This window comes from Chenopodium quinoa, unplaced genomic scaffold (genome assembly GCF_001683475.1).
Source record: "Chenopodium quinoa cultivar QQ74 unplaced genomic scaffold, ASM168347v1, whole genome shotgun sequence".
Taxonomy (NCBI): domain Eukaryota; kingdom Viridiplantae; phylum Streptophyta; class Magnoliopsida; order Caryophyllales; family Amaranthaceae; genus Chenopodium; species Chenopodium quinoa.
Window position 1 is genome coordinate 1,694,434 of NW_018743014.1, and position 27,278 is coordinate 1,721,711.

At 32.7% G+C, this 27,278-nt stretch overlaps 1 protein-coding gene and 1 pseudogene across 1 annotated transcript; both read right to left on the reverse strand.

Moving 5' to 3' along the window:
- Positions 1-269: 269 nt before the first annotated feature.
- LOC110729888 (O-acyltransferase WSD1-like) lies at positions 270-7,419 on the reverse strand. Its single transcript, XM_021909674.1, has 5 exons — positions 7,087-7,419; positions 4,549-5,121; positions 4,086-4,445; positions 1,628-1,765; positions 270-570 (listed from the first exon to the last, which is right to left on the reverse strand). Exons 1-5 carry the CDS (start codon positions 7,315-7,317, stop codon positions 424-426), a joined length of 1,449 nt encoding a protein of 482 aa, XP_021765366.1. The 5' UTR covers positions 7,318-7,419; the 3' UTR covers positions 270-423.
- Positions 7,420-20,472: 13,053 nt separating this feature from the next.
- Positions 20,473-25,839, reverse strand: LOC110729950 (annotated as a pseudogene).
- Positions 25,840-27,278: the final 1,439 nt, after the last annotated feature.

Genomic DNA, 27,278 nt, shown 5'->3' on the forward strand with positions numbered 1-27,278 from the left:
CAAATATCACATGATTAGATTTTTCTTAAATATAAATTACCATATATAAAAAAAAAATATGCATGTGAATAATACAAAACGTAAAATTACATGTAGCTACTATAAAAAAAAATGAGAAAGTATATATAGTTAAAAAGGTCTTTGCTCAATCTCAACATACATATAGGTTGACATATCTTGAAATTAGCTTTTTAATGGATTTGATACAAACCAAATCTAGTTTAGAAAGAAAAAAAAAAAGTCAAAGACTTTCCATGAACTAAAAACAGTAAACAAGAATAAAACATCATTTTATTTCTTAAAATCGAGGGACGACATACACAAAAGCAGACATAATTCGAGATTATGTTTTGGGTGTCACTCTAAGACTTTATTAACAAATACGATACATAAAACGACACCATATATTTTTTTTGCAACAAATTATGAGGTAGTTGTGGCAGCATCGAAAATCAATTGAAAGGCTTTCTCCACGCAAGTGATTAATTTTTGGTGATCGATGAAGCCTTTCTCAACAGCTAAGCCAATTGTCAACATTTGCATATAACTCATCACAGTAACCGTCAAACTCTGCAATAAAAAGTCACCAAAATGCTAGTCATTATTATGTATTTATCTACATAATATCAGTTATTTAATACTCTATCTACCAAATCAAATGCTATAAAAATACTATGGAGTCAATGGAAGATGGTTGTTGGGTTAAGCGGCCAAAATTTGTGTGCGGGTCGGCTCATCACAAGTCCAACTCATAATTATTAGGCTCATGAGACTGATATGTGCTGAGGTAGATTTTTCTAGGCTTTTTAGAGAATTTTTCCATGTTAAAATTGTGTGTTTCTTTTCATGACTTTTTTTTTTTTTTTTATTATTTGTCTTATTATAAATCTCTATTTATTTTACCCAATCTCTTCCACTTTGATTCCGCTGCATTCACAATCTTATATAAAGCATATACCAAACGACATGTGTATTAATAATTTGTGACAAGCAACCAAACGATGGTTATGTGATGAGAATATGACATACAGATTAATTTAGTATATATGTATGAATTGGTTACGCCAAGTAAAATATATATGTAAAATATATTTGTATTTGGTTGAGCTATTGGCTGTAATGCGTGGTCTTGCAATCGCTTGGAATGGTGTCACAAGAAAGTGTGAGTCAGGGTGGACTCGAAGGTCATGTTTCGTTTGTCAGTGGAGGTGACTCCCCCAACTCTTCTTATATACATATAATCCGAAAGTGTAAGTCACTCATGGCAAGACGTGGGTGAAGTCACTATCGGTCATTGCTATCGAGAAGCTAATAGAGTTGCGGATTGGCTCGCTAACTATGGAGTTTCCTCGGTGGAGAAATTGGTTCTCTTTGAGACGGTCCCGAAGAATTTTTGAGCCATTTTATTGGAGGACTTGGGAGGGGTGGCATGTCCTAGGGTTGTTTGTGGAAGCAAGACTTAGTAGTCTTGGAAGCTCGTTGTTAGTAGTGGTAGTTTTATATGCTGTTTTTTATTTTAGTTATTTTTCCTTTCTAGTTTGTAGTGGTTTCTCTTCTTTTGGGGCTTGCCCCTCGGTTTCACCGAGTAAAAAAAAAAAGAAAAAAAGATATGAGGCACAATGCTAACCGATTTTAGGCCAGTTGGCATGAAATAAAAACCGTCGACAGGATGACCAGCAAAACTCATTTTCTCAATTGGCCCAATCATATTGCTCATCAGAAAGCTACAGTTCTTCGACCTTTGCTCAAAAGTTTTTGCAGCTGCCTGCAATTTGCAAACATAATATTAAAGTTAAATGCAATAAAAGAACATAATAAACCTAAACATTTAGAAATACTCCTTTCAAAAACACTACATCACCAAAAAATAAAAGGGAAATTCTCTTTGATAACATTTAGATTTTTCTTTTTCTCTTTGGTAAATTGGAAAAAAATTTATTATGATAATATTGTATTATTGTTATTAAGTTAATCATTGTACTAATGACAATTTTTATAAATTTCTTAACTATAGTTAAGCTTTTAGTGACAAAATAAAGGGTGAAAAGACATAACTTTTTTTTTTTTTTTTTTTTTTTTTTTTTTTTTTTGTGTTCCACCCACTTTTGGGATAAACTGGATTCGGATCAGTTCTGGGTGGTTAGGTTCCACTTCTCTCCCAAAGGGTTTGTTGTGAGGGATTGATCACAAAATCCTTCCTACCAAGTGTAGTCCCAATCACAACTGCACCAACAATCAATTGATAAAGGTGAAAAGACATACTTGACTGATAAATTAATTTCGACTTAAACAAAAAGGGCAAATCCAAATTTTGGCTGCATAATCGATGATGAAAAATGGTTGAGAATTGATAGGCAAGAATGACATCGGAGAGGAGAATAAGCAATAATTATTGGGAGATTGGGAAAGAGTTTTAATGGATTGTAGAGGAGAAAATTGGGATTACATAAACGTTCCAAGGTATTCGAACACCATCTTTTGTGATGATGAAGATGGTTTTTTAGGGATGTTTTTGAGGTGGTTTCGGGGTGATGGTGAAGGTCGCGGTAGTGGACAACTTAGGTGGTGGTGGGGAGGTGTTTTTTTTTGAAAGAATGGTGGGAGGTGTTAGTTTTGGTGGTTTAGGAAATTTTTTAAGGGTATTTTTGTAACTCCATTGTTTATTAACCATGACGAAGTGTCGTTAGTTTTATAATTGTGTTTTAATGTCATTAATGTTATAATTAATTTAATAACTATAATACAAGATTATCAGAGATAATAAAACTTTTTTTACAATTTATCAAAGAGAAAAAAAAAAAAAGTGTTACCAAAGAAAATTTCTCAAAACAAAAATATTTTGAATTATAGAGTTTATTTACTTTAATAATTAATTTTCATTTTTTTTTTGCTAATCAATAACTTAAAACTGAAACAAACACCATGTCACTTCCTAGTACTATTTTTTTCCCTCTAAAACTCCCCTTTCTTTTTAGCCAAAATAACTTTGTAGAATAGTTGTATAATTCAACTATAATAATGTTATTCCAAATCTTTTATAAATATTCTTTTTTTTTTTTAATTATTTTTTATTTTTTTATTTGGTATTCTTAATCTTTCCATACGTATTAACCTAAAATATTTCCAACTATTTTATGTTTATCTATTATACGGAGTATTAAATTTTGCCAAAAATTTAATACCCATTCGTTCCTAAATAAATGATACGTTGGATCTTTTTTGATATTTATTTACTAACTTTGATCGTCATTTTTTAGTAACGTATAAAATACGAATTTTATTATAAAATAACGGGACTTGCATAAAAATTTAAATTAGAATTACCATTACAGTTGTACAGTAGTGGGGGTCATTGGGTAAAAAAACATTTATATTCATAGTATTGATTTGAAATCTTATGAAACAATAAAAATTGCACTAATTTTCTGTAAAATATTCCTGTAATTTTACCAACTTTTTTTTTTTTTTTTTGAAGGTTTTATTTAAAAAAATTTCTAAAAATAAATTAACAACGACATAGATGAAACTTTGAGAAATGTGAGAGAAAAAAATAATAAAACAGTAAAGATAACAAAGGAGACAAAATTTTTAGATTTCCTCAATAATGTGTCTAATGAAGTCCAGATTATTGTATAATTAGTTTATTTATTTAATTTATTTATTTAATTTATTTTTTTTTATCTAAAATATGAGTTTATACATTAAACTTGAGTTTGTATATTAAACTTTTGCTTTGCCTTTTAATATAAATTTATGACAATTTACTTTCTATATGTTTGATATGTATGTTTTATCAAATTTTTTTTGTTAGATATAATTAATTTTTTTAAAAATAGAATTACCGTGCATGGCACGGGGTCTAAGCTAGTTAATTATCAAACTATAGCTAATAAAAAGTATAAATTAGTGTTTTTTTTTTTTAAAAAAAAAAAGTATAATTTAGTAATCATCGTTCATTGCAGTGATCTAAATTAGTTGTAAAATATAAGTGACTTATCTACTTTAGGAGATAATTCTGTAATACTCCCTCCTTCCCTAAATATAATTCTCGTTTGAAAAATAACACCAAGCAAAATGTAACATACCTGAAGGCCTACACATGTCCTCACAACTCCAAGGCACCATAATAAGAGAATTTGAGCAAAAGGGGCATTCCTCTTTTTCTTAATAATTTTGTGAGCTTTCAAGATAAACTTTAGAGGATTTTTAATATCATTCTCCTCTAAATTTGTGATTGGTATTTCGATACCTGAAAATCTATTTCCCCATGGTACCTTGGCATTGTGTTTCCACATTTCTTCTACGCGTGCATATCCTTTGTCACTCCTAATATTAAGAGTTATCACTACCGTGGATCGTGTGTTCTTTAGCAATCCATTGTTGATTTCTTGCATATATAAGCGAGTTCCAAGAAAAAGTATCCCAACGACAACATCATTTACCGTCTATCCACCAAAAAGAACGACAAAATTAAACAAATGATGAGCTAGATTCTAGAGACGACTTAAACATGCATGGCATATAATGTTATAACAAGTTGTGTCTTACCACTCCAAGAGTACTCTTGATTCTTTTGATATCGGTAAGAGATAAGTTGACAGTACAAATTCTACAATCTGGATTCATCTCTGTATTACCTGACCTGATTGGAGTCCGATCATCTTCCAAGTAAGATAACTTAATACTTTGTCCAAAATATAGGAAGGTGTAAAAGATAGAAGCAATAAACTTAGGCACAATGTTGAAAACTTTCTTCATAGAATGACTTTGTTTCTCCCTTGGAGTAGTTCTAGATGGGAATGTGAGAGGTTTCGAAGGATCGTCTACTTGTTTATAGCAAGAGTAGAGGACTCCCATGAGCGAGGTGCCATCAGCAATGGCATGGTGAAACTTAAATATGAAAGTTGCAGCGGCATTCTTTGTAGGGTAGTTGAAAATGTGAAGTTGCCACAAAGGTTTATCTTGTGGAATTTGTGATGTAGATATTTTGGATATGTAATCATCAAAATGCTTACTATAATCTTCTATTGATAAACCTTCAGGATATACTGGAGTCACAACAAGATCTTTGATATTCACTTCTACTTTTTTCCACTTTTTCTTTCCCCTTTTGTCTTCAACCTACCCACGTACATGTATTATTATCTATTAGTCATGCATACTCGCATTATTTGGTGCGAATGAGCTACAAGAACGTTACACATTATGAATTACACTTTATGAATTACAAATGGGGAGGAGGACTAGATCCAACATGTAACCTATTGTACGGTCTTCAATTTTTGCCACCGGGCCAGTGTAAGACCTCAATACTAGACCACGTTAAAATACTACTTTAAATCTGATTTTATCTCCATGTTTAAAAATATGGCTCTTACAAGAGTTGAACACACAACCTTAAGTTTAAAATTTAAGGTGTTACCCACCAAGCTATTGCCATATTACACGTCATTCAATAAAAAATAAATATTAATAAAGATTTTTACCATAAAATTGATGCAGTAGCTCAAGGCATCGCCCGAGCCTAAAAACTAGTTTTGTTTATTAATTATGTGAATTAAAGCTAGCCCACTAAAGTTGGTTTTAATGATGATAATTGATTTTTTTGTTGTTGTGGATTCATTAGATTTTTCTTCATTGAGTACCATTATTATATAAAGATTTATAGAGAATCATTCAATTATGTACTAATGAAGCGTGATAATCATTTATTGATAATTAAAACCAAGCCAACTACTTTGGGCATTCCTAAGAACGTCGATGTGCCACGTATAGTAGTCCCTTTTGTATTGCACCACGTCACCTTCTCAACATCTCATGACGCCACATCATCACTCAAATTAAACAATCAAAATCATTATGCCATGTCACCCAAGAAATCAATATTATTTCATATAATATGCCACATCACACAAGCAACCTATATTACTACATATAAAAACATAAGGATAAGAAGATTTGAACCCTCAACCAATTATAACAAAGATGGCTATTTAACCATCTAAGCCAATTACCAACTATGTTTAAAAAAAATTATATAAGTGCAAACCACAAGGTTGAAATAAAAAAAAATAAAAAAACCCTCAAAGAATACTGGTATATATGACAATGACAAATTCAGTTTTGAAAAGCGTTTAAAGTATCAACCTGAACGCCCGGGCTACTCACTAGTTGATAATTAAAACCAGGCTAACTACTTTTATTTTTCTATTTAAATATGTTTATTGTATCCCTACCTTTTAAAAAGTTTAAGATAACTCTTATGAATAGTGTTTGGACAGTTGTACTCTCTTAAATGTTTATTTACTTATTTGTCCTCATTAATGTTAATTACCTCTTTTTAAAACTCTCAATAGTAGTGTGCGGATATTTATACCATTAAAATATTTGTCTACATATTTTCTCTTATTAATACGTACTACTCACAATTATATACTTCCTCCGTTATAGTAATATTGAAACAACTGGACTTTTACACTATTCATCACGCTTGTTGACCACATATTATGATTTATACGTAAAGTAAAATATAGTCATATGGGGTCTTGTTAGATTCGTTTCATAAAATACTTTCACAATATCAACTTTTTATAATTTTTACTCTTATATAATTATAGATATTTAGTATATAAAATGTGTTTTGGGATGCGTAATTTCATCCTTGTCGCAATATTTGTGGAGCAGAGGAAGTATAATTGTGGCATAAGGCCAAACCGAAATATCTTCCCGTACATGACTAAATATAGTTAATTTACTCCCAATTTACATTGAATTCGCTCCAAAAAATTTCTCTTACTTTTTGATTATAAATTAAACAAGGGTTCGTTCTAGGTAGTGGTTGACAAAAAAATCTTAAAGATTAAAAAACTTTAAGATTATTATGTATTACTAACGCAAAAGGCATGAAAGCAATCATCCACAGCATGCACATATGTAACATAATCGTTAGCATACGTGCATGTAAAAATTAGGAAATGAGATTACATTAGTATATGTTGTGTAATATGTGATGAATTTTGCAAATAATTAACATAATCATTAGCATCTTGCATCACAGAATCATAAAAAAGAGAAGCAAGATGATACCGGGATGGAGGAGAAACGAGGATGAGCATTAATGAAGACATCATTGAGGAAAGCATAAACAGATGGAAAATCAGTAGACACCGCCAATTCAAAGAAACAAAGAGCGTAAATGGTTAATCCCTCTGTTAGGAAGTATTCTGTTGTAGGACTCACTGGCTCTAACTCCTCATCAAACCCTAAATTTTTCTGTGATTTTGCTTTGGTGCTTACCCTTAACTTTGTAATTTCCATTTTTAGTAGATAATTATTTGGTTAAATGCCAAATGTTGAAAAAACAAAATAGGGAAAAGTATTTATACATAAATCTTCGAACTTGTACATTGAAGATTATAAATGAAAAATTAAAGCACCAACTAATTTTTTTTTATTTAAACATGCAAAAATTAAAATGGGTTGATATTTATGATCTCAATTTATAATTGAAATGATTTGCTATTTCACTGCTTTAATAATGAAATAAATTTTTTTTTTCAGCTTTAAAAGCTTGCTAGACTTTCGCACATGACTGGAGGAATAGATTTACATGTTTACGCAAACGTGAAATGTAAGGACATATGCTTATATTGTCTCTTGAAAAGCATTTTTTTTTTTTTTTTTTTTTTTTTTGTTTTTGTTTTTGTGTATGGTATAAGTTGTTATATTACCTTTATGTTTTTATTAATTTGCAGCAAATGAATTTTTTTTTGGGAAGTTCTCTTTGTTAACACCCTAATTTTTATTTTTCTCTTTGGTAAAAAGAAAAAAAAAAAAAAACCACTTGAAAAAATGGGGGGTTGGATGGGATTTGAACCCGTGACCTTTGTGTCACGCTAGCTCCAATACCATGTTAGAGGACCAATTCAACCAAAAGTTTAAGTTGATGGTTAAAGCCCAAGATCAGTTTATGTACACTATCACGCCCAGTCACATGAGAACCCATTGGACTTAAAGTGTGGATGTAGCATGTGCCCCACCATAACCAGCGTTTTATTATATTCCACTTTGAAAGGAAGGGTGGATGAAATTCAAATTCGTGACCTTTGTATCATGTTGGCCATTGATACTATGTTAAAGGACCAAATCAACGAAAAGTTTAAGCTGCTGGTTGAGGCCCTAGAATATATTTTATACTCTATCAACCAGCCGCCTCTACCCCACCCACACCAGTGCCAAGCGTTAGGGAGAGGAAAGCTAATATGTATTCATTAATATTATTAGAATATGAAAGAAAATCATTAAATACATAAATTGAATTACCAATATAATTATATTTTTTGTTGAAAAAAAATTTATTAAAAGGAAGGGATGACACTTGGTGCAAATGGTTTGAGTTATAAGATATATACTAGCCAAAGTCCCGTGCCACGCATAGTTTTCTTAAATTTTATATCGAATTTTATATTTTATGGTGTAGTAACAAAAAAAATTATTTTTAACCATATAACTTAACTTTAATCTATATTCAATACCAAAAACATCAAAGTTATTATCCATTGCTTTTTTTTTTCCTATATACTTCGTATATGTTATCAAAATATTTTTTTTTAAATGAAATGAATTTTATAGCCAAAAAATAAAGTTCGAGAAAAAAAATGATAATATTACTATAATCAATGATAATAATATTATTCTAATTACCTTTTTTTTAGGTAAATTTTAATTACCTTATATAATAGTATATATATAAAAATTTACCTAGTATATTATTGAAGATATGTACAAATGTTCAAGGAAATATTGCCCATAATAATCCGACCTTTGCCTCATCCGTCCAAAATAATCCAACCTTTCGATTAGTTTTTAATAATCTGACCTTTAATGTCAATCCGCTGAAAGTGGTCCCAAGTGACCGGTTACCTGTTAAATATATATGTAATTATTTTTTTTTGGTTTAAGTATACGCGTCACCACACGATTTTGTCTAAATTTTTTAATTAAAAAAAATTCGAATTTAAAAATTAAAAAAAAAAAAACAAGAGCCCCTGCCACCCTTCCCTAGCCCCTACCGATTTGAAGCCCTAGCCACCACCGCCGAATTGCAGCCCAGCCACCGCCAACTTGAAGACCCTGACACCGCCGATTTGAAGCCCTAGCCACTACCGATTTGAAGCCCTAGCCACCACTGACGAATTGTAGCCCCAGCCACCGCAATGTCGTCCCTATTGTGGGTGGTTGCTCTAAAAAGGGAGGCCAAAATCGAGGCATGGGAAGGTACGAGGGAGGCCGAACTCGATGCGGGGAAAGGGAGGGAGGCCGGAATCGAGACGGGGGAAGGGGAGCGGGGCCGAAATCGTGACGTACGGAGAAGGGGTTTTCAAGGGTGGGGGATGGTTTTAGTGGTTTTTTGTAAGGGAGGGAGGGGGATGGTGGTACGGGGGAAAGGGAGGGGGTCGGCCACGGCGTTGGCGCCGGCTCTAGGGGAGTGGGGTACGGGTGGCTGGAGTCGCGGGATAGGGAAGTCAGGCGACGGGGAGGTGGTTTGGGCTGGTGGCGGATTTTGAATTTTTTTTTTTTCCTTAAAAAAGTTTAACATTTTTTTTAAAATAATTATTTTATTTCATTTTTTTTTTACCAATCACATGCCGCCACATGTCACATAACTTGTTATAACAAGTTGCATGACCGGTTGGGTCCATTTTCAGCAAATTGACGTCAAAGATCGGATTATTTAAAAATAACCAATAGGTCAGATTATATTGGGCGGATGAGGCAAAAGTAGGATTATTGTGGGCAATTTTTCCAAAATTCTAGCTAAATGTATACAGATTGAATATGATTACTAAAATGAGAAGACAATAATATAGGTTATAAAATGAGATTTTTAATCTGATACATATTTATAGGTCCTATTGTAATATACTTTGTATATAAGTGAATCAATTGTAATTTGAAAATATTTTATTTAATATATTTTCCTTAATTACATAGGAGACATTACATTTATAAATTAAGGAAAAAAAATTACAATATCAAGTGACCTAAATATATTTGTATATTGTTAGTCAATGATTTTCTTATCTGGTAAATATATGGTAAATAATTTTTAAAATAAATATATGAAAAATCTTGTATATAATCAATCAATGGATATTTTTAAAAAATAAATTAGATTTTTATGTAAGTTGGAGGAAAAAAACACAGCACAAGGAAGTGACATGTGGTATTCCTGAGGTTTGTTTTAGTATTATGTGATTGATTGTGTAAATAGCAAACATACTAGGCCCTTTTTCTGGTCTTAACAGCTCAAAACGTACCACAATCTATTGGGCTAGATCACAAAATATTTAAGATTAGTGGCCCAAGTCATAAACTTTAAAGATTATTGGGCCAGCACTCTCGAGTTTTTATTTAATTGCATCATTTATACTATTCACGTATGTCATTGCGTAAGTTCAACCATATTTGCTATCTTTAATTGTCAACGAGTAAAAATTATATAACAAAGTTAATATATTAATTAATACACGAATATGAACCTAACATGCAAATAAAGCTCACATGATTTGATGATTGAACCTTTTTTCTTAAATATATACACCATTAAAAAATATGTAAATAGTACGTACGAAGCCTAAAAATAGGCATAGCAACTTACAAAAGGAATTATATATAGTTAAAAATGACTTTTGTCGAACCTTAAGTAGTTTTGATGATGATGGATATGCAAAATTCAACTAATGTGATTTCTCTAAGTGTTGAATAAGAACAGGTGAAATAGACTTAGGGAATGGAAGAGTAACCTATCTATAAAGATCCAAGGAGAAATAAAGGAAAAATAAAGAGAAAAGACGAAGAGTTCCTCATTGGAACTAGAAGTGGTCCCTAACGGGATCACAGAGAGAAGTTCCTTAACAAGAGCTGGAAAGCAAGCTAAGGAGACTAGCTAAGGTGATTTAATTGATTTGCATGTGGCCAAAGCGAAAAGTGATAAAGCTCTTAAAATTCACATAGAACACAGTGAATGGGTCGACAACATGAGATTTGATATTCAACATAGATATTTTGATTTGTTTGGTGACAATGTGAAATTAAAAGAAATTGTTGAAAGATTGTAACATGCATGATAACATACAATTGAATGTGGAATTATCTTTTTTTGAAACTCAATGGAGCCACTCCGGACTCTGAAGCTCCTCTACTAGATCAATATCCAAATTTTGAAAAACTAAAATCTGATTTGGAAGAATTAAAATTGGATAAGGCTAGACTTGAGGAGGAACTTGAAAGTGCCAGGAAAGACAAACAACTTGTAGAGTACACTATTCCTGATTGGATTACTAATGCTCAAACCAAAAAAAAATTGAAGGTCTAGGGTATAAGAAGTTCTAGAAAGAAAAGAAGTATGTTCACCAACCTAGTAGTATTGTTTGCTATTTCTATGGCAAGACAAGACATAAATAAAACAAATGTCCTAAGAAAGATAAGAGCACTCTTAAGAATGAGAATCATGTTAAACAGATTTGGGTGAAGAAATCTGAATCTACATCTGTTACACAGGAACCCAAGGAGACCTGGGTTCCTGACACTAATGTTTTATTTTCATGCAGGTTCCAGTGAGAGGGAATAACACGTGGTACCTCGAAAGAGGTTGTTCTAAGCATATGACTGGAGATAAATTAAGATTTTGGGAAATTCTCAATGGTAGCCCCGAACTTTTGGCAATTCTCAATGGTAGCCAGTTTTTTAAAAATTCTCAATGGTAGCCCTGAATGTTTTAAAAAGTTGCTTCCGTAGCCTATTTACTTTGAAACCGTTAACTTTCCGTTAACTTTGAACTATGGTTAAATATTTGACGTTGGTCAGCATTTAAGACTGTTTAATTGATTGGAATTAACTTTTTGATATTTAATTAAATTCGTTTAATTATAATTAAAAAAAAAAAAAAAACGAACAAAGGGGAAACAAAATCGAAATTTTGATCTCTAATTCGACAAGTTGTGTTGAAATTGATTGACGGCTTTGTTTTCTTTTGATTTCAATTGCAAAATCATGTAAAAAACTGTTATTTTCGTTTTGAAATCAAAGAGTTTGATTCAAAAGTTTTTAAGAACCCTAACTTTTTCCCCAATTTGATTTTGAATGAAAATCATCAAATTAATTCAATAAGATTGAAAATTGATACCAAAATCTTGTTTTGGGATTAAATTCGAACATCAAACGCTAGAAAATCCTGATTTTAATTCGAAATTGTTCGAATTTTGGGACGTTTTTGTTCTTTCTCTTCGTCGCGGCACCACCGTAGGTGGCTGCGTGTAAGGGTTGCGCGCCGTTCAACTGGGACGTCGGTGGTTGCGATGGCTCGACGTTTTCCGGCTACTTTGGTTGCGGTGGCTGTGCGTGCAAAGGTTGCACTGCTACGCTGACTGCTGCTACACCTTGCTGCTGCGTTGAATGCTGCCTGCTGCTGCGTTCGTGGCCCAGGCTTAGTTAACCTTTTTTTCTTTTTTTTTTTTTTTTTTGAAAGAAGGCTTAGTTAACCTTTTAAAATAACCTTAGTTAGCTTTAGTTAACTTAACAAACCGAAATGACCACTTAATAACAGAAACTTAACGTTTTTTTACTAATAAAGGCTACGGAAGCAACTTTTTAAAACGTTCAGGGCTACCATTGAGAATTTTTTAAAAAACTGGCTACCATTGAGAATTGCCAAAAGTTCGGGGCTACCATTGAGAATTTCCCTAAGATTTTCTCACAAGACATGTACTATGGTGGGACTGTGACTTTCGGTGACAACATGAAAGGTGAAGTTATTTCTATTGGAAAAGTAGGAAGGTCAAGTTCCCACGCTATAAATAATGTATTTTTGGTCGAGGATCTGAAGCACAATTTCTTAAGTATCTCACAATTCTGTGACAAAGGTAGCTCAGTTAGCTTTACTTCTAATTTGTGCCGATCATTAGCAATGACACTGGGAACATTATATTGGAAGGAACTAGTAAAGGGAACTCTTATATAGTGGATCTCAATGAAATTCCAAATAGTAGTCTGACTTGTCTTAGTGTCATTGAGGCTGATCCACTACTGTGGCACAAAAGATTTGGTCATGCAAGTTTTTCTTTATTAGACAAACTTAGATCTAAGTAACTCGCGGAAGGACTTCCATTCATTAAGTTCCTAAAGGATAAAGTTTGTCATGCATGTGTTAGAGGAAAACAGACACGTATCTCTTTTAAAACTAAAAATGTTGTAAGCACCAAGAGACCTTTGGAACTCATACATATGGATCGGTGTGGTCCAATGAGGATCCAAAGTAGAAGTGGAAAAAGGTATGTTATGGGTATTGTTGATGATTTCTCAAGGTTTACATGGGTGTTCTTTCTTGTTAGTAAAGATGAAATTTTTGATGAGTTTGTTGCAATTGTGAAGAAAGAACAGAGAAGAATTGGTCACCCACTTGTGCATCTAAGATCTGACCATAGAACAGAATTTGAAAACTCCAAATTTGATGAGTTTTGCAAAGATCAAGGAATGGACCACAACTTCTCTACACCCAGGACTCCACAACAAAATGGAGTAGTTGAACACAAGAACATAAACCTTGAGAACATGGCTAGAACAATGTTGATTGCTAGTGGTCTACCTAGGAACTTCTGGGCAGAAGCAGTCAACACAGCATGTTACATATTGAATAGAGTCACAGTTAGATCCATCACCAACAAAAACCATACAAACTCATCAAAGGGAGAAAGCCTAATATATCTTACTTTAGATCTTTAGGTTGCAAGTGTTTTGTTCATAACAATGGAAAGAGAAACTTGGGAAAATTTGATGAACATAGTGATGAGGCAGTATTCTTAGGATATGCCTTAAATAGTAAAGCTTACGGAGTTTATAATAAAAGAACAATGTGTGTGGAAGAATCTATACATGTGATTTTTGATGAAACTGGCCAATTGATTGACGTACGTGATTTAAAGTTTGGATTAGTACGAAAGTATGATCCGGATGAAGAATTAACATCTATGCAGAAGCAGCACCATGAAAAGGAAGGTGAAACAAGTCAAGAAGCAACTGAGAATAATACTCATCAACGTGAGCAGGTAACTGAAGAAGCACAAGGAACTCCATAGGAAGATTAAGTAGAAGTTCCAGTAGAGGTTCTAGCAAAAGTTCAAGTGAACAATACAACTCAAGAAAGGTTATTTCCCATTAGAGATTTCCAACCTAAGCCTTGGAAACATCAAAGCTCACATCCAGTGAATGTTATTATCAGTGACATATCCAAAGGAACTCAGACAAGATCAAAACTAAGGAACTTCTGTGCATTTTATGCATTCCTGTCCTCTATGGAACCTAAGAATCATGTGGAAGCATTAACTGATGCTGACTGGATAAATGCCATGCAAGCTGAATTGAATAAATTTGAGAGAAATAAAGTTTGGCATCTAGAACCTAGACTAAGCCATCAAAAGACCATTGGTCTCAAATGGGTGTTCATAAACAAACTAGATAAACATAGCATTATAGTCAGAAACAAAGCAAGATTAGTGGTTCAAGGTTTCAACCAGCAGGAAGGCATAGATTATGATGAGACATTTTCCCCAGTTGCAAGGTTAGAAGTTATTCGTTTACTTATAGCTTTTGTTGCTTTTATGGGATTTAGATTGTACCAGATGGACGTTAAATGTGCATTTTTAAATGGATTTCTTGAGAAAAACGTCTATGTGGAACAGCCTCCTGGATTCGAAAATCTTGAGTTCCCAAACCATGTCTACAAGCTTGATAAGGCCCTTTATGGACTAAAGCAAGCTCCTGGAGCATGGTATGAAAGACTGTCTAAGTTCCTATTGAAAAATGAGTTCAAACGAGGAAAAATTGATAAAACTTTGTTTTTAAAATCAAAAGGAACAGACATTTTAGTTGTACAAAATTTATGTTGATGATATATTATTTGGTGCCACTAATGAATCTTTGTGTAAGTATTTTACTGATCTCATGAGTGGCGAATTTAAAATGAGTATGATGGGCGAGTTAAATTTCTTTCTTGGATTGCAAATTAAACAAACTGAGGAAGGAATTATGATTCATCTACTGAAATACATTAAGGATCTTATTAAGAAATATAAGCTTGAAAGTTCCAAAACCAATAGAACTCCTATGGGAGTAGCTAGCAACCAGACTTGATGAAGACCTAACTAGAACTAGCATAGACCAGACTATGTATCGAGGTATGATTGGCTCTCTACTATACTTAATTGCTAGTAAATCTGACATATCTTTTAGTGTAGGTTTGTGTGCTAGGTTCCAAGCCAACCTAAAGGAGTCACACCTGATTAAAAAGAATCCTTCGTTACTTGAAAGGAACTAATGATTTGGGTCTCTTCTATCCTAGAAATGATTCATTAGATTTAATTAGTTATACTGCGCTGACTATGCAGGTGATTTGATTAATAGAAAAAGCACTTCAGGTATGGCACAATTCTTAGGACCATGTTTAGTGTCTTGGGGTTCCAAGAAACAAAATGCAATTGCATTATCTACAGCTGAGGCTGAATATGTAGCAGCAGCAGCATGTCGTTCTCAAATTTTATGGATAAAGCAACAGGATAGAGATTTTGGTATTGTTTTTTAATGTGTTCCTATTTGCTGTGATAATACTAGTTCTATATGTATTTCTAAAGATCCAGTTCAATACTCAAAGTTTAAACACATCCACATTAGACATCACTTCTTGAAGGATAATGTGGAATAGGGCAATATAAAGTTAGAGTTATGTCAAACTGAAAATCAAATTGCAGATATCCTAATTAAGCCCTTGAACAGAGAAAGATTCGAGAAATTGAGATTGGAACTTGGGATGATCAAGCTGACTTTATTGCTTCTAAAGTTCCAAGATATGGAAAAGTTGGAAATAATGCAAAACGAGGAAAAAGGACATCTAGCACAATCTTGGTGTCCTAAACATAGCTGATGTGACACCGTTGGTGAATTCCTAGAGGTTAGTTCATTAACACTTGATTGCGCGTATGATTGTATTATACAATGTATGCGTGTATATAACGTGTTCCTAATACATCTGATTTTTGGAAAATTTATCTTTTGGAAATTAATCATTTTGGAAAAGAAAAGATTTTATTTCCTAAAATCATCCTGGTTTATTGTTTTTAAAATAAAGGTAAGTTGTTCAATTAATGACTGAACAGTACAACTCATTCATATCCCTTGCACTGCTTTAATTAATATAAAAGGCATCTTTTACCCACCTTTTCACTCCACTGTCAAATCACAAAAACCACTCCCGATAAAAACTATCAAACTCTCCGAAACCCTTAAACCTTCAAACATGGCAATTAAAACCAGTGAAAATTCAATAGAGAAAATCCCAACCCCTCAACATTCCGAACCAGAAGAAACATCACCTCTAGCTATGGTGGTGTATGAATCCAAAGACGAACCCAAAGAAGTTCTTGAAGTAAATACGCTCACTACCTCAACCACAAATAAGAATCCCATTTAAAGCCAAGAAAAAGGCAACTGAAGGTGAAGTATCATCTTCGTCAGATGTCATCAAGAGATTGAAGGAATGGAAAGAAAAGAAAGCGAAGGAAAAACTTCTAGAAGAGCATATCAAGGAGGTGGAGGAATTTGCTGAGGGGGAATTGGAATCTGAGAAAGAAAACGATCCTATGGAGGAGGACGATGATTAGAATGACTTGGAAAAGAGTGCTGGAAGGTATGTTGTTGGTTATAGACTTGATTTAACTTGGTGCAAAATATCTAGGTTTTAAGAATTTCTTAATCTGTTGCGTTTTCAAGGTTAGGCGGAACACATGTTATCTAAATCTTCAAACAATTGCATGTATCCACTAACTATAAATGAGTTCTATGAAAGTTTCAAAGTGAAAGAAGGAATAATTTCGAGTAATAAAATCAATAAAGTTGTAATTGAGTTTGATGTTGAGACATTAGGAACTATTTAGAAAGTTCCTACAAAAGGCTATGAAGCATACATTAAGGGAAAGTCTGGTGTGAAAGTAAGATATATATTACCTTAGTGGAGACATTGTTGTGTTCTTGGGAGGTAAAAAGGGAGTAAACATCATGAATCATAATAATTTCAGCCCAATGAACAAATTGCTGTTTAATTTAGTGAAAAAGACTATCACACCCAGAACTCAAAAGGAAAATGAAGCTAGTTTATTGGATATGACCGTGATCTTTTGCTTAGTGAAGAAAAACAAAATTAACTCTCCTTCTTTAATGTATCAATATTTGGTGTAATGTGTTCCTAATAAGAACAAAGCGGGCTATGGGGCTTTACTATCCACTGTGTTTGAAAGTCTTGGTGTGAAACTTGAAGGAGTTTATGGTGGATTGTAGGAGAAAGCTGAAAATGTCATCAATGAGGAGACCTTGCTAGGGTTAAGTTTGGCTGTTTTAGATGGAAAACTTGAGAAGGTAGAAAAAAAAGTGCAGCTAGTGGGAAGAAGAGAGAAGGAGCTAAGTCTAGTGAGCCAGTGAGAAAGAGCAGAAGGCTATCAGCCAGTTCCTTTCCTCAAACAAGCATGGAGAAGCCACTGGAACTAGATGAGGAAGAAATCAAGGTGGTGTTAGGGCATTGACAGAGTTAAGATTGTAGAGAAACAACTCAAAGAGATGACGAGTGTTCAGAGTCTTGAGAAGGGTCTTAAGGGACAACAGGTGGAGTTCTAAAAGACTATCAAGAGTCTAGAAGCAAAGCTGGATGCTAGTATTGAAGCTTACAAGGAGGAAAACAAGAAGATTCTTTCCATCCTTGAATCCTGAGCCATCTTACAACATAGCCTAGCCTAGCCTTAGCTACTTTTTCTTTTCTGTTTATGTCATGAACAATTTACTTTTCCTTTTGGTTTTTGAAACTTTGGTCTGTAACCGTTAAACAGGGTGATCTTTTTGGTTTTTATGACAATTTGGAACTTATGCTTATATATGTGTGCATAGTATAATACGAAAGTATGTGCAGGATTGTGTGAAAGTTTTGGCTATAGGGAGCTAGCCAGCGCTGCCTTCAGTTTCCCACACTCGATGAATTGCTTGTGGGGATGTGTTTAGATGTCTAATAATTTAACTTGAAAGACTTTTTTATAATGCCAAAACGGGGAATAGAAGAGCAAACTTGGAAGTGAAGTTGATCTGGGTTTAGTTGATAAAGTATCAAAGATTTCTTTGATAGTTTGTGTTTAATAGTTTAGTTCAGTATTTTTTGTTTTTTTTTTTTTTTTTGGTTTATTTTTGAATGTTTTTAGTTTTTAGTTTATGTGTTTTTTTTCATGTTAAAAAAACAAAAATACAAAGATACGAACCTTCTATTCTGTTTACTTTCTTGCTCGAAGTTTGCTAAGTTTGTCATCATCAAAAAGGGGGAAATTGTTGAACTTTAAGTAGTTTTGATGATGATGGATATGTAGGGGTGTCCACAATTCGGATTTAAACCGAAATCCAATCCAATCCAAACCGAATTATCAATTTGGATTGGATATGAACTTTAAATCGAATTGAGATTTTTTGAAAATTTGGATTTTCGGATTGGATCGGATTGACCCTAATGAGATCCAATCCAAACCGAAAACCGAATTGTAAAATTAAGCTAGTATAAATATGGATTTCTTTATTTTTTGAAGTTTAGCTCAAATACTTAATACTACATAAAATAAATTAGGAAGACTTTGTATTAATAAATGAATGACTTGATGTTAAACTATTTATTTTAATCATGATTTTGAAAACTTGTATTTATATTAAAGCTTTATTTTTATAATCGTATTAGGCGCTAAAAAATAATGTATTATAATTCGGATTTTCGGATCAGATCCAAATAACCAAAGATCGGATTGGATTGGGAGAGAAATTCGGATCGGATTGGATTGGAAAATTGAAAACCAAATTATATTTCGGATTTGGATTAAATCCAAATCGAAAACCAAACAGACACCCCTATGGATATGCAACTTCAACTAATGCGATTTCTCTAAGTGTTGAATTAGGACAGGTGAAGTAGACTAAGGGAATGGAAGAGTAACCTATCTATGAAGATCCAAGGAGAAATAAAGAAAAGAAAAAGAGAATAGAAGAAGAATTTCTCATTAGAACTAGAAGTGGTTCCTAACAGGAACACAGAGAGAAGTTCCTTAACAGGAGCTGGACAACAAGCTAAGGATACTAGCTTGGACTGCGTTGAAGACAGCAAGTTCCACAAGAACTTGGTCTGTAAGTTCCAGCAAGGAGCTGGAGAGTTGAAGACAACATGAACTTAATCCTGGTCTGCGTAGAGCCCAAGTATTCTTACAATGCAAAGCTTGAGGAGGCAATACAACAATGGACTTAGAGTCTTTTCAATAAGGTTTTAATAAGTTTATTTTTATTAGGATTATTGTAAATATGTTTGGTTAATTATGCATGAGACTTATTAGAAACGTGACAAAGCTTGGCAAGCTTAGTAATATGGAAAGTTTTTTTAAAAAAAAAGATAAGTTTAATTTATGGAAAAGATCTTAGAGAAATTTTATCTTATAAAATCTGGTTTGCAAAATAATAATCTTTTTCTAAATTATATCTTTGTTAAGTTTTCCAAAAGATTTTCCTTCAAAAGCTTTATTTCACATTGGGTTTTATAAAACGGCAGTTTTCAATATTCTATCTTTTCAAAAACCCTACTTTACGTACAAGAGTCCTTGTATAAAAAGGAGTGATGATAATTGATACAACTTGTGAGTTTATGCGTGAAAATCTGAAGAGTGCTTAAGAGTAAGTTTGCCAAGTTTATAGCTTTGTCACATTAGTTTCGGGTTTCATGCGTAGTTTTCCAATCATATATTAGAATCAAGTGTTTGTATTGTTTTGGGTATTGGGTGCGTGTTTGATTCATTGCATACAGTTTGTAGGCTTCTAGTGTGAAGCTGAGTTGTGAGTGCTCTGGGAGTACCGAGTGAACTTAGGTCAGGGATTTAAGTTGGGTAGAATAGGGTTCTACTGTGTAGCACGTTCAGTCTGGAACTTGTGAGTAAACGTCTGTGAGTAATAGGTTGTGACTAGGTGTGTTGCCCTATTATAGTGGATTGGTTTGGTTTGAAATCCCTTGAAGGGTCGAGGTTATACTTCTAGTTGGGCCCTGGAAGGTTTCCTCGTAAAATTTCTGTGTGCATTGCAAGTTCCTACTTTAATCTGTTTTATTATTCCGCAAAAAGTAGTCACTAGGAACTCTCTACAATTCACCCCGCTCTTGTTAGTTCGTCTCAACTAACAACTTTGCTCATGCTCAACGCACATAGGTTGACATACCTTGAAATTAGCTTTTTTAATGGACATAATAAAAACCCAAATCAGATTTAGAAAGAAAAGGAAGAAAGACATACACCTAAAACTTTCATGAACTAGAAACAGTGTACAAGAATAAAAGATCATCTTATGTATTCTTAATTAAATCGGTGAATAATAGAGGAACGATATACATGAATAAGTAGACATGATTCGAGATTATGTTTTGGGAATCACCCTAAGTCTTTATTTAGTATTAACAAACACGGCGCAATAAACAACACCATATATTTATAGTATTTATTTTGCAATAGAGTAGTATGAAACTATGAACTATGAAGTAGTTGTGGCAGCATCGAAAATCAATTGAAAGGCATTCTCCACGCAAGTGATTAATTTTTGGTGATAGATGAAGCCTTTCTCAACAGCTAAGCCAATTGTCAACATTTGCATATAACTCATCACGAACTCTGCAATAAAATTTCACCAAAATGCTAGTCATTATCATGTATTTATCTGCATAAAAATAAATTAATAACACAATAATTTATTGCTCAATGCTCTATCTACCAAATCAAATAATAAAAGGCTTAGTTTTATTTGGCACATGCACTCTTAGATGAGTTAATTAGATCATACTAGTGGAGTCAATAAATATGTTAATGGGTCAACTCATCCGAAGACTGGCTAAAGCTGATGATTGAAACCTAAGAAATGTGGATGCGACATAAACTCGCTCATATTTGGTACGAAATATTCCACTTGAAAGAAGTGGGGGTGGATGAGATTTGACTCCGTGACTTTTGTATCACGTATTCATGTTGGCTCTATCATGCTAAAGGACCAATTCAATCAAAAGTTTAAACTTATGGTTGAATATCAGATTGGTTATATACTCTATTAATGAGAAGCTAAAAATGGTTGTTGGGTTAAGTGGCCAAAGTTTCATCTTGCCCACGTTCATTCTTATAATAACGGTGATCATCTTATATGTTGCATATTCATATCATTATAAGGCTTTTTTTTTTTTTTTTTTTTTTTTTTTTTTACAAGATTATTAGGCTCATAAGATCGACTGATGTAGATTTTTTACCACACTTCATCACTGACAAACATCATCTACGAAGTATAAAATTGTTGGACAACATTTTAATAGTGATCCACCAATATGATCCTCTAAGCTTTCTTATCCTACATATAAACTTCGTCTTCATTATTGATTCAACTACTACGTACACACATGCAGTCTTCATATCCACTAAATCATTATCTCTTTTTGCACTACGTGCTCTTTCCTGAGTTTATAATCTAAATAAGAATGATAGTTGTACCTTTAATTAGTTTATAATTCACACTAATGCAAAACGGGGATTATAGAATACTCATTACACGACGATTTTTTTTTTTTAGAAATTTTTCCATGTTAAAAATATGTGTTCCTTTTTTTTTTTTTTTTTTTTTTTTTAACTTGTCTTATTATAAATCTCTATCTATTTTACTTAATCTCTACAAGTTTGAATCTGCTATTCCGCTGCATTCATTTTCTCACAAAAAAAACATAAACCAAAAGATGTGTGTTTATAATTTGTGACAATTAATTAGCATGCATATATTGTAACCGAACGATATTGATATTATAAGAATATGACATAGAAATTAATTTAGTATATGAATTGGTTACGCCACGTAAAATATATATTTGATTATGCGATCACGGTTTGAAGCCATTTGTTTAAAAAAAAAAAAAAAAAAAAAAAAAAACCAATCCCGAGAGGAAAGATATGAATCACAATTGCTAACCGATTTAAGGCCAGTTGGCACGAAATAAAAACCGACGACAGGATGACTAGCAAAACTCATTTTCTCAATTGGCCCAATCATATTCGTCATCAGAAAGCTACAATTCTTCGACCTTCCCTCAAAAGTTTGCGCGGCTGCCTGCAAACATAATCAATATGAAAATTCTAATGTAGTCTTATGACTTTTAAGTATCATAATTTTTTAAAATGGACGGCTGAGATTATTTGTTTTTTTATTTAATTTTAATTAAAAATCATGTTTTAATTATTTTATATTTTTTTTTATTTCCAAAATTTCGAAAATATTAAAAAATAATTTCTAGAAGATAAAAAATATATTTAAAATAATTAATTTTTAAATAAAATTACTAATTAAAAATAAATCAAAAATAAATAATCTCAGTCATCCATTTTAAAAAATCGTGATAGTCAAAAGTTATAAGTCTACATTAAAATCATCTATAATAAATAACATAATAAACCTAAACATTTAGAAATAAACGTTTCAAAAACACTACATCACCACAAACAAAAAAACAAATGTTTGAATTATAAAGTTTGATTACTTCAATAAGAAAATTTCATTTTTTGTTCAGTAATCATCAAACTATTGCTAAAATAATTTAGTAATCACCATGCATTGCGTTGATCCTAAACTAGTTGTAAAATATGAGTGACTTAATTATTTATTTTAGGCGGTGATTCTGTAATTCATACTTATAGAATGTTGATAAACAATAAAATACAATAACTTTGGGATTGTGTTTAACACTTCTTGAGTTCTTGTATCGGCTTGGTGGTATCTTTCCCTTGAAAAACTTATTGTCGATGCTAGAAAGTGGGGGTTTAAATCTTACTCTAAGCATTTATTAACCAAATTAAAAAGCACAGAAATCATGTAATCATTTTTGTGATACTTTTTTTATGTCGAGAAAACAATAACATATGGTAAGAACTTGTTCTCTTCACCTGAAACAAGGAGATCTGATCTGATTTTAATAATGTCTGATATCGTCTCATCTGGTTTAACAGTTTGACTAAATTTTGACCGCATTTTAATACTAATTTATAAAGAAAAAATTATATATCAAAATAGATCTTATTACATTCGTCTCATTATGAACTTTTCAAATATGTAATTTTCATAATTTTTTTTAACGATATTTAGCAATAAGTAAATGATAATTAAAAGTTCTGATCTGATCTGATTTAATTTGAATGTTTCTTATCTAATGTGATCTGATCTAAATTTATCAACTGATAAGTAATAAGTATATAAAACAAGTTGAAAACATATCTACTTACCGTAGAGTTACAATAAAGTATAAATCACACATACCAAGTAAAAATGTAACGTACCTGAAGGCCTCCACATGTCCTCACAGCTCCAAGGTAGCATCCTAAGAGAATTTGAGCAAAAGGAGTATTTCCCTTTCTCTTAATAATTTTGTGAGCTTTCAAGATAAACTTTACAGGATTTTTAGTATCATTCTCCTCTAAATTTGTCATTGGTATTGCGATACCTGAAAACCTATTTCCCCATGGTACCTTGGCATTGTCTTTGCGCATTTCTTCTGCACGTGCATATCCTTTGTCACTCCTAATGTTAAGAGTTATCACTACCGTGGATCGTGTGCTCTTTGGTTGTCCATTGTTGATTTCTTGCATATATAATCGAGTTCCAAGAAATATTATACCAACGACGACATCATTTACGGTCTATACACCAAAATGAACACCAACAATAAATAAAATGATATAGAGACGACTTAAAAGATGATATATATAAGATTATAAGTCATGTCTTAGTCTTACCACTCCAAGAATGGTCTTGATTCTCTTAACATCAGTAAGAGATAAATTGACGGTACAAATTCTACAATCGGGATTCATCTCCGTATTACCCGACCTGATTGGAGTCCGATCATCTGCCGAGTATAATAATCTAATACTTTGTCCAAAATAAAGGAAGGCGTAAAAAATAGAAGCCATAAAATTAGGCACAATGTTGAGAACTTTCTTCATAGAATGACTTTGTTTTTCCGTTGAAGTAGTCCTAGATGGGAAAGTGAGAGGTTTCGAAGGATCGTCTACTCGCTTAAAGCAAGAGTAGACGACTCCCATGAGCGAGGTACCATCAGCTAGGGCATGGTGAAACTTATATATGAAAGTCGAAGCAGCATTCTTTGTAGGATAATTGAAAATGTGAAGTTGCCACAAAGATTTGTCTTGTGGAATTTGTGATGTAGATATTTTGGATATGTAATCATCAAAATGCTTACTGTAGTCTTCTGTTGATAAACCTTCAGGATATACTGGAATCACAACATGATCTTTGATTTTCACTTCTACTCTTTTCCACTTGCTCTTGCCCTTTTTGTCTTCAACCTACCCATGTGAATGTAATTAATTGTCAATTAGTCATACTACACACATGCAATAAAATTTTGTTTGGTGCAAATGAGCTGCAAGAACGTTACACAATACGAATTACAAATCGAGAATCATACGGAGAATTAGATCCAACATGTAACCTATTGATTATTGTATATAGGTCCTCAATTTTGCCACCAGAGTAAGACCTCAACAGTACGTATATCACGTCGTATAGTATTCTACATAGTATTATTATTCGTAGACATGTTATATTATTATGCTAAAATCACACTTTTTTTTTTGTTGAGTAATTATATTTCTTCGAATAAAGTGGTTTATAGTGACAAAAATAAAGTTAGTTTGCTTATTAATCTTGTGAACTAATATAAAACTAGCCCACTAAACTTGGTTTTAATGATAATTTCATTAGTCTTTTCTTCATTGAGTATCATTCAATTTTGTACTAGTGAAACGTGATACTACTTACTAATTAAAACCAACAACTTTACTTTTTCTATTCAAATATGTTTATTGTATGCTGTACTTCGTATTATTTCTGGCAGGTTGCTGAGAAGAAAATGATACCGGAACATATTTACATACGAGGTAAGGAAAATAATCATTAGAATTCAAATTCCTTCTCACGAGGGAAATTCCTTAAGTAAATCTATAAGTATACTTTTTTTTTTTTGAATAGACCTATAAGTATACATGATACAAGTATATAAATAATCATCTTGATTTTCTCTATACTAGCTAATTCACTATAAAGTGTTATAATAAGATGTAGGAGTATGTATGTATGTATGTATGTGTAGTGTACAAAATATTAAAATAAAAAAAACAGTAAGATTATTGTGTACGTCAGTTCGTGTGTACGAGAGTGTGCATATGTATTACAAACGCATAAGGCATGTACGCAATCATCCACACGTGCACATTATTAACATAATCACTGGCATACGTGCATGTACAATTTAGGACATGAGAGTATATTAGTACTCTATGTTATTATGTTGTGTAGTGTGTGATGAATTTTGCAAATAATTAACATAATCATTAGCATTATACACATTGTTAATGATCAATTCATTTTTGTATGACAGAATCATAAAAAAGAGAAGCAAGATTATACCGGGATGGAGGAGAAACGAGGATGAACATTAATGAAGACATCGTTGAGGAAAGCATAAATACAAGGAAAATTAGCAGGAGTCGCCAATTCAAAGAAACAAAGAATGTATAGTGTTACTCTCTCTGTTAGGAAGTATTCTGTTGTAGGACTCACTGGCTCTAACTCCTCATCAAACCCTAATTTTTTCTGTGCTTTTGCTTTGGTGCTTACCCTCAACTTTGTAATATCCATTTTTAGTAGATAATTATTTGGTTATTTGCCCTAGCTAGCTATATTAGCTGAATGAGGAAACATCTAAATATGGAAAGGTATTTGTATACATAAATCTTCCAACTTGTACATTGAAGATTATTTGTGATAAAATCCATTATAAATGCGAAAATTAAAGCACCAACTACTTTTATTTTCTTAAAATGCAAAAAATTGGTTCGTATTTATGATCTCAATATAGAATTGAAATGATTTGGTCTTTCACTGCTTTAATTATGAAACAAAATATTTATTTCTGCTTTAAAAGCTTGCTGGACTTTCGCAACATGACCGGAGAAATAGATTTACATGTTTACGCAAACGTGAAACTTAAGGACAATTGGACAAATGCGTACTTTTCAGGTTGCCAAAAGTTCAAATCAAATTTATGGGTTGTGCGGCCATCTATATGATGGATACATACGCTGGAAGAACATTTTGAAATTGCTCAATAGAGCTTGAATATTTGTTTTCGGTCTAGGATTTCTGCAAGAAAGGAGGTTAACGTTGAGTTGAGTAGAGGGATCGACAGGGTTCTTTGACCAGCAGACGTGTTGCTTTATTCCTGGGACAGAGGCCTTGATGTATGTGTTGACTTGACGGGGTCTTCCCCTTTAACACAATCTGAGTTGTCTGACTTTGTTCCTGGTCATGTTGTGTCGGCTGCGGCTCGGCGGAAGCGGGACAAGTATGGGGCGCGTTGCTGGGCTATTGGCTATGGTTTTCTTCCTTTCTCCTTTTCTTCATTTGGGGAATTAGAGAAGGATGCTATCGCGTTGCTGAAGCGGGTTCAGGTGTTCGCTAGGACTCAGGATATTGGTGCTCGTGCATCTTTAACAGGATCGGTTTCGCTATAGCTAGAGGAGTGGGGGCCCAGATTATATCTCTGCTCCCCACTAATTTCTTGTAAATCGATTGACTTTGTAGGTTTTTGTTATTTTTCTATAATAATAATAATAATAATAATAATAATAATAATAATTGTTGTGCCAGCACGCAGTACCTATGAGCCTATGACAAATTTAGAGTAACGACTTATAATATGATTTGATTATTATTCATCAATAGGTAGAGTAGTTAGACAAAACCTAAAATCATATAATTGGAAACAATATTCCTAAAATATGTATTATCATAACCATAAATCCTACAAAATAAATATATATTCACTAAATAATGTCTTAACATAAATTATCCTAAATATATACGAAGTATTATTCTGCTAATAATATCTGTTGTGCGACAGCGGAAGCAAAGGTCGTAAACAAACAAGAAAACAATAAAGAAATTCAATGCAAACAATAAGAACAACACCAAGAATTTACGTGGTTCACTATCGATGTGATAGCTACGTCCACGGGCACCGAGATCGAATGATTTCACTATAAACTGGCAAAGATTACAAAGATTACAATGAAGAA